Here is a 15,175-nt window from a genome sequence, read left to right on the forward strand (position 1 = left end):
AGAGCTTCCGGGATAAGCATATTCGGTTCCTCGTGAAAAGTAGGTCTAAGAACTACCTTAGATGAGCGTGCGCGACCCTTGGTTGAGCTGCAGGAGCGACTGATCGAAGCGGAAAACCGCTATTTTGAGCTGAGAAACGGGGGTCTCAGGGATCTAAAGCGCTTATTTCTCGCACAAAGGATTTCTCGCACAGCTTCTGTTCAAATTTGCGAAGTTAGATATGGTTCATGGTCAGCTGCATGAAAAAAATGGGAGCTGTGCAAATGTTGGTTCAAAAGTTATGACCCGAGCCGTAATAAGCTCAAAATGAGATCCAAAACTGACGAAGTTGCTTCAGTTGGCTTGAAATTTATTAAAGCTTGCTTGTAGAGCTTCCGGGATAAGCATATTTGGTTCCTCGTGAAAAGTAGGTCTAAGAACTACCTTAGATGAGCGTGCGCGACCCTTGGTTGAGCTGCAGGAGCGACTGATCGAAGCGGAATACCCCTATTTTGAGCTGAGAAACGGGGGTCTCAGGGATCTAAAGCGCTTTTTTCTCGCACAAAGGATTTCTCGCACAGCTTCTGTTCAAATTTGCGAAGTTAGATATGGTTCATGGTCAGCTGCATGAAAAAAATGGGAGCTGTGCAATTGTTGGTTCAAAAGTTATGACCCGAGCCGTAAACAAGCTCAAAATGAGATCCAAAACTGACGAAGTTGCTTCAGTTGGCTTGAAAGTTTTTAAAGCTTGCTTGTAGAGCTTCCGGGATAAGCATATTCGGTTCCTCGTGAAAAGTAGGTCTAAGAACTACCTTAGATGAGCTTGCGCGACCCTTGGTTGAGCTGCAGGAGCGACTGATCGAAGCGGAAGACCCCTATTTTGAGCTGAGAACTGGGGGTCTCAGGGTTCTAAAGCGCTTATTTGGGCACAAAGGATTTCTCGCACAGCTTCGGTTAATTTTTGCGAAGTTAGATATGATTGATGGCCAGCTGCATGAAAAAGATGGGACATGTGCAATCAGTGGTTCAAAAGCTATGACCCGAGCCGTAAACAAGCTCAAAATGAGGTCCAAAACTGACGAAGTTGCTTCAGTTGGCTTGAAAGTTAACAAAGCTTGCTTGTAGAGCTTCCGGGATAAGCATATTTGGTTCCTCGTGAAAAGTAGGTCTAAGAACCACCTTAGATGAGCGTGCGCGACCCTTGGTTAAGCTGCAGGACCGACTGATCGAAGCGGAAGACCCCTATTTTGAGCTGAAAAATGGGGGTATCAGGGCTCTAAAACGCTTGTTTGAGCTTGAAGGAGTGCTCGCACAGCTCACTTTCAATTTTAGCGAAGTTAGATATGGTTCATGGTCAGCTGCATGAAAAAGATGGGAGCTGTGCAATTGTTGGTTCAAAAGTTATGACCCGAGCCGTAAACAAGCTCAAAATGAGGTCCAAAACTGACGAAGTTGCTTCAGTTGGCTTGAAAATTATTAAAGCTTGCCTGTAGAGCTTCCGGGATAAGCATATTTGGTTCCTCGTGAAAAGTAGGTCTAAGAACCACCTTAGATGAGCGTGCGCGACCCTTGGTTAAGCTGCAGGAGCGACTGATCGAAGCGGAAGACCCCTATTTTGAGCTGAAAAATGGGGGTCTCAGGGATCTTTAACGCTTGTTTAAGCTTAAAGGGGTGCTCGTACAGCTCACTTTCAATTATAGCGAAGTTAGATATGGTTAATGGTCAGCTGCATGAAAAAGATGGGAGCTGTGCAACCACTGGTTCGAAAGTTATGAGCCGAGCCGTAAACAAGCTCAAAACGAGGTCCAAAACTGACGACAAAGTTGCTTCAGTTGGCTTGAAAGTTAACAAAGCTTGCTTGTAGAGCTTCTGGGATAAGCACATTCGCTTCCTCGTAAATAATAGGTCTAAGAACCAGCTTAGATGAGCTTGCGCGACCCTTGGTTGAGCTGCAGGAGCTACTGATCGAAGCGGAAGACCCCTATTTTGAGCTGATAAATGGGGGTCTCAGGGCTCTAAAACGCTTGTTTGAGCTTGAAGGAGTGCTTGCATAGCTTCAATTCATAATTGCGAAGTTAGATATGGTTGATGATCAGCTGCATGAAAAAGATGGGAGCTGTGCGACCGGTGGTTCAAAGTTAAGACCCGAACCAAATTCCAACTCAAATGGAGGTCCAAAACTGGCGAAGTTGCTTCAGTTGGCTTTTAGGATAACAAATCTTGGTCGTAGAGCTTCAGGGTTAATTCCATTAGATTATATAGATCATTCAATTGTTTTTGTATTGTTAACATCATCAAACGAAAATGTATTGCTTAGAGCGGAAAAGAAATTTTTTTTTTTGAATTTTTCAAAATTTTTGTCGGAGTTTTTTTTGGCATCTCGTAAAACCTTCAAAAAACTCAATACGGTATTCAACTATTTTTTCAAAGTAGATCATAGACAGATGAAAGCACATGCAAAAAAGATTTGGTTTAGCTATTGTAGTCTTTGAGTTACGGAGCCTCAAACTTTCAAAATTCTGAATTTTTGCAAAAAAAACGCATTTTTTTGTCATTTTTTGACCATTTTGTTTTTCACAGGTCAATAAAAAAGAGTCAGCATCCCTGTTTTAGTTACAGCACACCACCATCAGTCCGTGAAACAAAAATGGCGCAATTTGGTCGCCTATGTTGAAATTCGGGAAGAAAAAAGCCAGTTCGGGAAAGAGATTTTGACTCGGATCGATGTGGGGAAATTGTGTAGCTCGCCAACCAGATGGATTTTTTCAACGTTCTATAGCTCGTTGGAAAGAACATCTAAAAAGCTAACGTTTGAATGAAAGAATTCATTCCAGCACTTAAAAAAAATTTCTATTTTTTCGGGCTGATTTTTATTAAAAAAACAGAAAAATTATGTTGCATTTGACTGATGCAATCAAATCAAGCCATAAAAAGAAACTGATGATTTTATTGGTTTTTTTTGGAGGTAGCAAACCAATTGTTCCAGTTGGTATCCTTTAACATCATTAAAATAAATATTTCTTGTCCTAAAGTGAAAATGAAAAAAACATTTTTTTTTGAATTTTCAGTTTTTTCGGTCGGAGTTTTTTTTGGCATCTCGTAAAACCTTCAAAAAACTAGATACGGTATTCAACTATTTTTTCAAAGTAGATCATAGACAGATGAATGCACATGCAAAAAAGATTTGGTTTAGCTATTGTAGTCTTTGAGTTACGGAGCCTCAAACTTTCAAAATTCTGATTTTTTGCAAAAAAAACGCATTTTTTTGTCATTTTTTGGCCATTTTTTATTCACAGGTCAATAAAAAAGGCTCAGGATCCCCGTTTTAGTTACCACACACCATCAGCAGTCTGTGAAACAAAAATGGCGCAATTTGGTCACCTAAGTTGAAATTCGGGAAGAAAAATGCCCGTTCGGGAAAGAGATTTTGGCTCAAAACGATGTGGGGAAACTGTGTAGCTCGGCAACCACTTGGAATTTTTTGACTTTCTATAGCTCGTTAGAAAGACCATCTAATGGGCTAACTTCTGCAAGAAAAAATTAATTGCAAAAAGCTTTTTGAAAAATCATTTTTTTTCGGGAAATCCAAAATTTTCCCGAAAACGGGACCAAAAAGTCCCCGGGTAGGCTCAAAAATGATTTTTTTGGAATAAATGTTTATGGGTATTGTAGAGCAAACCAAGACGCGTATACATGCCAATTTTCAGCCTCCTACGATGTATTTAAATTTTGGTCCTTCGGGAAACTGAGATGACCCTGTTGAGTTTAGAGCGATGGTAAACACTAGATAGATAGCAATCTGAGAAAGAAATCAAATGATCGAAATTGCGTAGGCAACTCCTTGCGGTGCTTATAGTCCCGGGTTGACCTCCATACACCGAAAAGGCTTATCATACAATTCCATACATCAAGTGTGTGGAAAAATGCTTGTCATACAATTTTCATACAATTTCTAAAAATGGTTGAAAACTAGTATAAACTTATTTCTGTGGCTTTTTGATTCTAATAAAACAGTCTGGTGATAAAAAACTGAGGTTTTCGTTTTTTGAAAAAAAAAATGCTTATCATACAATTCCCATATATGGAAATTGTATGACTGGCATTTTTTTGATGGCGAAACGAAAAATTTTTCAAGTAATTTTGAAAACTTGGCCCAAAAATTTGTTTGTTTTTTTTTTCAACCGCAAATCGAATTTCGTATGCGAACAAACATTTTTCAAAAAAATTGTTTTTTGCTTGTAAATTTAAAATTTTGTGTGCATAACGTAGTCCTGGATACGATAAAATTGGCTTTTATTTTCTTTTCACTTGAATTTTTTTTCAAAAACGATGAAAATTTCTATTTCTTTTGTATGGGGTGTTAATGTATGCCTTGATCAATGTCTGATATTTTGAAAATTCAAAAATTTAAATTAATCATCATTAAAAAATTTTGTCAAAAATTAAAAGTTTGTTACTTTTGTTATATGAATTGTGAAAGACAGCCAAAATCAGGTCGGTTTCTATGCATTGTGAATGCAAGACCGTCCAACCTTTGGTGTTTTGAGTAACCAAGGTCTTTGTAAGTTGTGTTCGGTTGCAAACACAACCGAATATTTTTCAGAAACTAAATTTAGAAAGAAAAAATCTAAATTTTTGGTTAATGGAAAAATACCTATCATTTAATTTTCATATATGGAAAAATGCGTATTATAGAGTTTTCATACAATTTTCTCTACGTATGGAATTGTATGAAATTGTACGACAAGAAAATTCTCATATATGGAAATTGTATGATAAGAAGTTTTGGTCAACCCGGGGTTCTTTTTTAAACATGATCATAACTATTAGAAAAGGGATGCATCGGGAAGTACTAATCAAATGAGGATGAACATGTTAGATAGAATTTCAATGAGACACTTAACAAAACACCTGGAACAAAACCAAAAGTTAGTCTAATCCCAGATTCAGTTCTAAGAAAGAGGGTTTAAGCAGCATGTAATTAAGGTTAAGTTCTCTATCAGAGAATTCAATACGAGACGAGACGTTAGCCTGCCCTTTAGCTGAGAACTTTGGAGAGTTAATTGAAATAAATCACTACTAACAAAAACTTTGCAATAATCTCATGTGAGCAATATCAGTCGACACATCACAAAAGAGGCCCGCAATTAATTGGAAAACAGTAGCATACAGCTATTTAATACAAGAAAGTTGTAAAGAAGATAGTACCAATGAAAAATGAAACGCGGAGCCAATCAATTGTACAGATAGCGGATCGTTTGATTAGTAACTTTTAACTTATATTCTGGCCTAAATGGAGGCCGTTGATTTTTTTGGACAATTAATTGAAATAAATTGCTGATAATGAAGACTTTGCAATCTCTAGTGAGCAATATCAGTCGACATATCACAAACAGGGGTCCGCAACTAATCAGAATACAGTAGAATACAGCTATCTAATACAACAAGGTTGTAAAGAAAATAGTACCAATGAGAAGTGGATCGCGGAGCCAATCAAGTACATAGATTGCGGATCCATTGACTAGTAATAATTAAATTCCTTTCTGACCCGTTTATTTGTCGCTGAGTCCTTTATATAATTAAATGAAATATGTCTTTATTAATGAAAACAGTGCAATCTCTAGTGACCAATATCAGTCGACACTTTACAAAATCGGCCTGCAATGTATAACAATACATAGTAAACACCAACAATGATACCTCTTCGCGAGTTTGAGTAGAGTTCAGTCTAGGAGGTCCCTTCAAACACAATAACAAAATAGATAATGCCGGCGGCGTAATTTAAGAGAGAGAGAGAAAGACGCTTATAAAGAACAAATCTAAACTTACAAGAAGCAAGATGCTCCTCTGTCAGGAGCAAATCCAAGATAAGAGATCAAATTTTGCATTTCTTTTTGTTTTAAACTAGATTTTTTTAAAAATCAGTTCAGGGTACTATGCGATAAAAACAACCGTCTGGAGAACGAACTGAGCAGTTAGCTGAATGATTTAATCTCTCTTGGGCCAGTAAATTTCTCTAAGGGATCGACTGAAAAATGATTTCCCTTACTACGCAGAAAATGCGTACTGTAACACAGCTAAACATGCTATGACTAATATAAGAACGTCGGAACGAAAAGGATTTAATAAAACAGAAGTAAAAAAGTATATCGAAAAATTCTACGATAGGATCTATAATAGGCTGGAAAAACAGCGGGAGCTACAAGAATATAGAAACGGTAATTTGCAGCAATCTCGATATGTACCTTAAACAGATCTGTGTTGTTTGAGATTCTAATTTATTTACTGTTTTTTGACCCATTTCATCTTTAGTTCTCGACATCTTTAAGTAAAATTAGTAATGTTTGTGCTCGGATTGGTTTTTTCTGTAGAACAAGCTAGCACTTTTTGACCGGCTTTTCTATATCATCAGCAGACTTCACGTCAAACAGAAAAGAACTAAGCTTAGATTAATTTTGCATTTACTGGAAGGCTGAAAAACGTCTATCTGGCAATTTGGATATTGCATGCGCGATATACTTCAAGCTAATTACGCGTGAGCACTGATCTAATCTGGCTCAAATATGTTTCAATTTGAATTGGTTTAATCCACCTGTTCTACCTAATAAGATAATATAATCTGAATTGTGTTTTAAGTTTTATGCGGAAGGATAAGTTAAGAAAAACTGATGTTTTTTTTTATTTAACTCAATTTCTTCAATTTCTTTTAATCGATCAGTACTTTATAAAATTCGTAGGTAGTGAGACAATTCAAGCTTTATTACTGATACGTGTAATTTTTATTCAGCTAGAATTGTATAATCACTGCAACGGCTATGAATTCACTGCTTTTTTCCCAATTTTAGTCAAAAGTAACGTAAAATCGGTGCTCACGTGTGGTTTTTCTCCTGGAATATTTCGACCCATCAACTAGCCATTTTGACAAAATCTTCTAATATCTTCTATGAGCTAACAATTAAGCTAAAGTTCTTAAGCAATTTGATAACTGTTTACAATTTTTGTGATTATGAGTCTATCAACCCACAAATCGTTCAGTTTTTCAACGCATAAGCAGCAAAATATTCCGGCTCAGAAAGGGTTCCATATTGAATTTGGGCTGTTTCGTTGTCTAATTTTTATGTTACTAAGGCCATATGTACATATGTACCAAATTTGCATTGATTAAAGATTAATATATCTCGACAAATTTTTGAATAACGTTCTTTTTATCAGCACTTGGGAAAAACAGGAAGCACAGGGAAACAAAGAATTCGCTAGGGCACACACATAATGAAGCTGACTGAGGACATATTGAGGTTGAGATTAGGGTGGTGATAAGCACTAGTTACCACTCTGAGAAACTTCTATGATCAAAATAGCTTCAGCGACTCTTTGCGGTGTTTATCGCTCTTTGCAGGGAAACATGATCATAACCCTTAGAAATGGGATACATCTGGAAGCACCAATTGAATGAGGATGAACTTCGTAGTTAGAATCCCCACAATTAAAAAATGTAGGAGATTGATACCTGGTGTTATCGAAAAAAGCTTTAACGGAAATTAGGGTCAATTGTTTATTCCCTTAAAATAATTGAAACTCTCTGGATTAAAACTGAAAAGTAGTCGGTTCGCCAGCCCTAGTCCTATGATATACGAATCGAGCATCATGCTTGTAATTGAGGGGAAGTATTTCTATTCGAGAGTTAGTGTGGAGACGAGAGATTGTCATGTCATTCAGTTACTGCGTTGAAGTTTTGAACCTAGAAACGGAAAACCCTTGATTCAAACTTAGTTCTGATAATTAAATTTTTATAGGCAGTTTTACCTATCTAAGAAAAGCAGTACCAAAGAACACCGACAATAGAAGGAGTTTCACGTGTGAGTTAAGTTTCCTAATAATTTGACAAGACGGGCTGTTTTTCAGCTCCTCGGAGAAGTTTTTCTGCAATAAAAAAAGACACTTAAAAGACGAACTAAGTCTCCTGAAAGGCAAAAAGTTGGGATTGAAGTAAAAAAAATACACACACTTTTTTTTATGAGGCTTAGGATAAAAAAACTACAAAAAATTCGACCTTCCGCTAGTAGGGGTAGGCCGACACATGTTACTCTAGTAGGGGTAGGCTTAATGTAACTCCATATTTAGGTGAGGTTGTAACCGTCTTTTACCGGTCTTGAAACGTTATGAGAATGGTAAAAGACCTTCCGTAGGAGGTAATGAGGTAAATTCAGGCGAACATATCTCTAACTTATTTAAAAATCAGTTTGATTAACATATGAAAATGATAACAAAGTACCTACCCTTAGGCACAGCAAATGCTCACAGAACCAGCAGATTCAGAGTTAGCTAGCAGGTTTTCAATTAGTTCCAGAACAGTTAGTACCGAGAGAGTGAATGTTTGATTTAAGTGGTTTGGGAAAACGGATTGAGATTTGTAGAGAAGATAGTACCAATAAAAAGTGGACCGCAGAGCCAATCAATTGCATAGATCACTGATCCGTGGACTACTAATTTAAAAAATTATGACAAAGCTTTGCTCCAGTTAGAGGCAGCTGATTATTTTGAATAACTAAATGAGATAAATCACTATTAGCGAAAACATTGCAATCTCTATTGAGCAATATCAGTCGAGACAGCACAAAAGGGGCCGCAATTACTTAGAATACAGTGTAACTACAAATTGAGATACCTCTTCGGGAGCTTGACTAGAGTTGAGTCCAGGAGATCCGGTCAAACACAACACCAAAAATGATAATGCCTGCGACGTAGAAAAAAAAGAGCAAAACGATTATAAAAGGAAAACTGAAATTTACAAGAAGCAAGATGCTTTACTGTCAGGGGTAATTCCAAGATACGAGACCATTATGAGCATTCTTTTCTGCTTTAAACGAAATATTTGAGAAAAAAACCAGTTCAGGGGACTATGCGACAACAACAACCATCTGGAGATCAAAGTGAGCAGTTAGCTGTATGAGTTAACCTCTCTTGTGCCAATCAGTTTTTTGAAAAATCAGCTGCAAAAAGTATTTCTATGGCTGTGCACGAACTGCATACTGTTACACAATTTATACACCCTATGATTATTATAAGGATATGGGATTTGGTTGGTTTTAAAAAGCTGAGTTAAATAGGGTAAACTTAAAACGGGTTAATTTAGGGTAAAGCTTAACGGGTAAAGTTAGCAGGAGCTACAAGATTAGAAAAAAAGGAGTCGGTAGCAATTGCTATACATAATTCAAACAGATTTGTGACGTTTCAGGTTATAGTTTACTGTTTTTCGGCGCGTTTCATGTTTTTTTTTTCTCGAAATTGCAAAGAAAAAGACGTAATGACATAATGCTTGTTCTCGGATTGGTTTTTTCTCCCAATCAAACTAGCATTTTGTGACAGTTTTTTTGTATCAACTAAAAATTGTTGCAGTCTTAAGCTCAAATTTTTCAAAAAACTAAGCTGAAATCACTTTTGCATGTTTATGAAGGTTGAAAAAAGTCTATCTGGCCTTTCGGATAATGCATAAGCGATTTACTTCGTGCTAATCGCGCGTATTTAAGCAGTGACCTAATCTGCCTGAGATATTTTCCAATTTGAGTTGCGTAAATTCAATTATTCTACATGATACGCTATTGTACACTACATTAAGTTCTAAAATACATATGCATGCGTAAGCATAAGTTAAGAAAAACTCAAAGTTTTTTCTATTTTAATAGAAGTTTCTTCAATTTTCATCAATCACTACTTCGATCACTACTTTAGTAAGCAGTTAAAATTTTCAAAGTGTGTTTCATACGCTTAAATTTTGTTGTGCTAACTTTGTGAAGTTGTTGCTGCGGCATTGTCTGATCATAAGCCAAAAACTTAGCTTACTATGCAATCAGTGTTTTCTGATCCAATTTTAGTAGAGAGTAAAATAATATCTGTGCTCATAGGGTGTTTTCCCGGAACGTTTCGACCCATTAACTAGCCATTTTAACAAAATCTTTTATTATCATCTGTGAGCTAACAGTTAAGCTTCAGTTTTCAAGCCAAATGAAAACAGTTTACAATTTTTTTTGAATTTAAGGCCAGTAAACAACAAACTGTTTTGTTCATTAACGCGTAAGCAGCAAAATATTCCAGCTCAGAAATTGTTCCATACTGACTTTGGGCTGTTTGTTATAACTTTTATAATACTTAGGCCATACGTGTCAATTTTGTTTTAATTATAGCTTTTGTGGGGAGATGATTTTAAAAAAAATTTCATGGAAAAAAATGAGTTTTTTGAGGATGTTAAAGCATTGTCGGAACATTCTGATACGGGGACTGCAGTCTGATAGGGGCAGTCTTTTATAAGAAAAAATATAAAAGTGAAACCAAATTTTTCGGATAATTTTTACGATGAGAGGTGCTTTATCTGGTCTGCAAAGAGATGTTCCGGTGCGAAACCCAATCAGAGCACGAATATTACATGATTTTCTTTGAAAAATGGTCAAAATCTGTCAAATGCTGGTGATTACTTTTCGTGAAAATATCTTTATTTGAAAAAAACAAAAATGATACGTTTCTGATTACTTAAGCGCAATATATTTCAATTTATGATGAGTAAGCGGCATTATAATCTGGCCTAACGCTTTTTCTAGTTTGAATTGATGCAAATTTCTATTCTAACTGTTAGATTATTAACCCCAGACCTATCTCTCTTGCTTTTCTATATACCGTGAGAGGAGGATGATTTCCGATTATTTCTCAAAATAAAAAATTTTCTCGTTAAAATTTTACCAATATTTTTGAAATGAACACTTTCTCATAGACGCCTGAGCGCAGTTGGAAAATTAAAAGCGTCGCCCTGATGCAAGCAGCATCTTCATCACGAAGAGAAGCAAACCACAGATCAGCTTTATACATAAGTTCTTTCTATCTTTAATTTAATTCATATTTTCTAGTAAAAACCAATGCAACACCTAAATGCATTCAAAATATGCATCTGATTTGACACTATTTTTTTTCTTTGAGGTAGGTATAAATAAACCGCTAGCCACAAAATTTAATAGAATGGTCTTTGATTGTGTTTAGTTTGCTTCAGCAGTTTTATGTGTTTGTGGTTTTTAGCGCCTGCATCTCACAGGCAAACAGTCTCAAAAAAACTATAAATGCAATTTTAATTAAAATGTTTTTGAATCTTCTGTAGAGCTGTAAATTCTGCGAGCTAGCTGCTATACCCGCAAAACACAATGGTTTTGCATACATTTTTTACACTCAAACACTCATACACTGTGTACAGTTTGATTTTACAATAAATTTTCCGTGATGAACAAATTGTTGCCATCAAAAAATTTGTGTATAATCCTCATTGATAAAAACGTACAACAGTTTTTTTTTTCATCTTTCTCTAAGTTTTTTGTTTTTTTTTTGCTTTTTTTTTGCAAGAAGTAATCCAACCAATTCTTTCAAAGAGAATGTTAGAAAACAGAACTCCATTTGAGTTTTTTATTATGAGAAATGATCTGGCCACATCTTTTTTTTTGTTGTAGTACTAACAAATTGGAAAGAACAAGCCAATCAAAACTAGATACTGCACTATTGAAAAAGATTTAGACAATTAGTTTTTCGATAATAGATAAAACCATTGAACAGACCGATTGCTATTTATATTGATTGACACCCTGCAGTACTTAGTGCAAGCATCTGTTTAACTCGATAGTATCCATTTTCATTTTTGTTCAGTTTCTCGTGATTCAAAGTCAACAAGAAAATTTAGAAAAACTAAAATTGAATTTACCTCCAATACTTTGATTTGACAGTGACAGTTTTCGGTCCATTGTAATAGATTCTCCTTGAACTTTGAAAACCAACACTGCGTCTGATCTATCAAAAGCAAATACTTCCTGAGTTTGCGAACAAAACTGAGACTGAAATAGGTATAAAAAGGTATCAGTGGTTGCACTGCCTTTGCGAATATCTCTAAGCTGCCAAGTTTTAGCCCCGATCGTCCTTGCTTTTCTGGTCAATGCTGATGAGCTGGCCGTCAACTGAGATTTTCCCGTGTTTTTGCATTGATTGAAAGTATCTATCGCTTTGTTCAAACTGTTTTCAACCGCAGTGCACGAGTTAGACAACTCTGAAATGCTTAATTTCATATGCTCAACCTTTTTTTTCTGTTCATTCAGTTCCTGTAAAGACTTTTTCTCGAATGCATGGAAATTTCCAACATTCCGTGCGTTTTGCATTTTGTGTTTCAGCTCCATCAACTTTTCGAGTTTTTCAATATTAGAGACGATTTCCTCGTTTAGATCAACAGAATTTGTCACCAATCGCTGGTAATTGTTTTGATACTGTTCAACATGTTTCCAAGATTCGTTTGATGCTGTAGTTAAGTCTTTGAGCACTGAGTTTATCGGAACAACGTGGTGCTCTACATGACTCTGGCTCCAACAATCTTCGCAAATAGCGGTCGAGCAGTTCTTGCAGTAGACTCTCTTCGCTTTTTTGTGAACACTGCAAACGTCTTGTCCAGCTTGGTTGTCTTGTACAGCACTTGATGTGCTCTGTTGTAATGCCTGAAAGTAGTAACTGCTTTTAAGAAGGTACTTGTAGGACTGCTTACTTAACCACGACGACTATAAGGTCAAAAGCCATCATTTTGAAGATGGCTTCCCAATATATAATCACTTAGCTTCGAGGTTTGAATTAATTCTGTGTCAAGGAGTAAGATCTGATAATTACACAGCTGATAATTCAGCGTGAATTGAAGTGAAAATACAATTTCCCTCGAAAAGTTCAGAAGATTTTGAAAAAAAAACTGCAAGACCATTACAATCATGGTACCATGAAACTGCAATTACTTACTTTAGATTTTACTAACCATTTTTTTGGATATTTTAAATCAGGATAGTCTATTGTTCTCTAAAAAAACTTTCCAATCAAATTGAAATAATAAATCGATGGCTTGGAAGTGTCAAATTTCCTTCTTATTAACTAGTTTTAGAAAATTACTTCAATTGCGGTTTTCAAATCGTAATTGACCGATAAGTCGTTCTCGTTTCTAATCCTGGCAGCAATCGGTTTTCGACATTTTGAACACTTTCTAGGGTCACTAGTCAGAACTATACGCAGGCAGTCTTTCGGAGTTGAACAATACGAGTGACCACAATGTAAAGCTTTTGGGTTCACAAGCGTCTCCAGACAAATACAGCATTCAAATGGATCGCTCATTTTGTCTCCTGGCTATGTCTTTTTAGTAGGAAAATGAAGCTTTTAAATTTCAGAACTTAAAGCTTAGGAGCCGAAGATTTTCGTAACGTGAGTTGAGAAACTGAAAAACTGTAAAATTATAAACCAATAGTTAAAACATGCAGTTTTCAGATAAAATCAGCTGTTTAGTTTATCTCAAAATTAAAACGCAAGTGCGGTTAAGAACAACAAAAATTTACATGTTTCTATTGAGCTCAATCATTTTTCAATAGACCAAGTTTTAAAGGCACGTGAGACTTGAAACCAAAACAAAACTATTACTAAATTAATTTTAATCTGCAAAATACTGTACTTTGTTAAGTTATTGAGCTGTTAAAACACTTTTTGAGCTCGAACTTTAAGCTCGCCACGACTTGTTAGATCATCATACGCCGCAGGTGTTCAATTGGGTCTCTTGAATACCTACACGCATCTCCTGCGCGCAAATTTCACCGCGCATCTAACCGCGTTTTCGACAGATGCTATCGGATGCATAGTGGAATCGTTACCAATTTGAGATCACAGAAATCACGTCGAATCTTCCGTTGCCTTCATCTCCTTTTCCCGTTTTAAGGGCTCCGTTTTTTCAAAGGAATTTCGCAGACAGTCTTTTTTTTTATTTTTCACGATTCTTCGTTGAACGGTCTTTTTGCTTCTTTTAAACTCTTTTCTAGTTGTTCTATACAACACTGCTAGTTTTTCCAGTTTCCCAATCTATTTTTTTAAGCAAAAGATATTAATCTAATTCCTGTGAAGAAAAAAGATTTTCATCATTTGTAGCCAGAAGGTTCTTCCGATCCTTTAAAGGAACGACTGCTACTAGCACTCTTGTTTTTCTTCTTCTCTTTTTCAGCAGAAAAATCTAATCGGAGGGCACTCTTGAGTAAAAAAATGCGTTTTGACATAAACTGGTTGCTTCTGATTTCGAAGTAAAAAATACGTTGACATAAATTGGTTGCTTGGGATTTCGAAGTTTTCTAAACATATTTTTCTCCGATAGCGTAGAGTTTTCCCGTAATTCGAATCAGCGACCCCCACCCTCCTCTTTATTTATGACCCCCGCAATGATCAAGTGAGCTACTTGACCGAAATTAAATACGGCGAAAATATACAACAGACATTACGATTTAAGAGCAAGCATCTCACGCGGAAAGACCACGCAGTCGCTTCACCAAATCAATGTCTTCAGTATAGACTCACAATGCGACCGTAACTTTGCCGGATTTATTCGACTCTATTAGACATTGGTCGACATTGATCAACATTAACGGACGCATTTTTCAATTTTTCAATTTCAATTGAAATTGAATTTCAATTTTTTTTTCAATTTTGTTCGATTCAACCGGATAACGTTCAAATTGTACCGGAGATTTGTGACTTTGTTTGCTCTTAGCAGCAAAGATTGTTCAAAATTCTCTGGTTGAGGTCCCCGATTGATGGTCACATTTTGTGACATGTCTTCAGCATGATTTATAGACAAGCGGTTATCACGCAAACGCCGTAAGCTTATGTGTCTCTAGATGTTTCAACTTGAATGATTGAGTCAAAAGATGGCTAAACTGTGTTTTGATTGATTTATTCCTTATGTGAGTAAACTAGAGTTAAATTAGTAGCAGGTAGCTCCTTCTAATCTGAAAAAATACTGAAAATATTGACAGTTTTTGAAGTTATCCTTTAAAACTAGACTTATCCTTTATCCCATTGCTAGGGGTTAGCTCCTTTATTTGTCCAGCAGAGAAAATCAACCTTTTGAATGACCAAATATTTTCACAAACCCGTATGTGTACATGTATGGGAAAAAGATGGAACAAAATTTCCTCGTGTAAATCCGAGATAAAACATTGAGGGTGCCCTGGAAGTAAAACAGCGATGTAAAGGACAGACAAGAATTAAACCATGCATGTGAAATTTCAAGTTTTAATAGACCTATTTTGACTTTTTTTCTAATTTAGTTGATGCAAGTTTTAAGTAAAACAAACTATTTTATTGAATATTTGAAGGTTTAATTTTAAAA

General features: G+C 36.0%; 1 protein-coding gene across 1 annotated transcript; it reads right to left on the reverse strand.

Annotated features, from left to right (window-relative positions):
* Positions 1-5,599: 5,599 nt before the first annotated feature.
* Positions 5,600-13,334, reverse strand: LOC134852075 (tripartite motif-containing protein 43B-like). The gene is made up of 3 exons (XM_063868354.1): positions 12,925-13,334; positions 11,711-12,488; positions 5,600-5,637 (listed from the first exon to the last, which is right to left on the reverse strand). Exons 1-3 carry the CDS (start codon positions 13,141-13,143, stop codon positions 5,600-5,602), a joined length of 1,035 nt encoding a protein of 344 aa, XP_063724424.1. The 5' UTR covers positions 13,144-13,334.
* Positions 13,335-15,175: the final 1,841 nt, after the last annotated feature.

Source organism: Symsagittifera roscoffensis, chromosome 7 (genome assembly GCF_963678635.1).
Source record: "Symsagittifera roscoffensis chromosome 7, txSymRosc1.1, whole genome shotgun sequence".
NCBI classification, from domain to species: Eukaryota; Metazoa; Xenacoelomorpha; order Acoela; family Convolutidae; genus Symsagittifera; species Symsagittifera roscoffensis.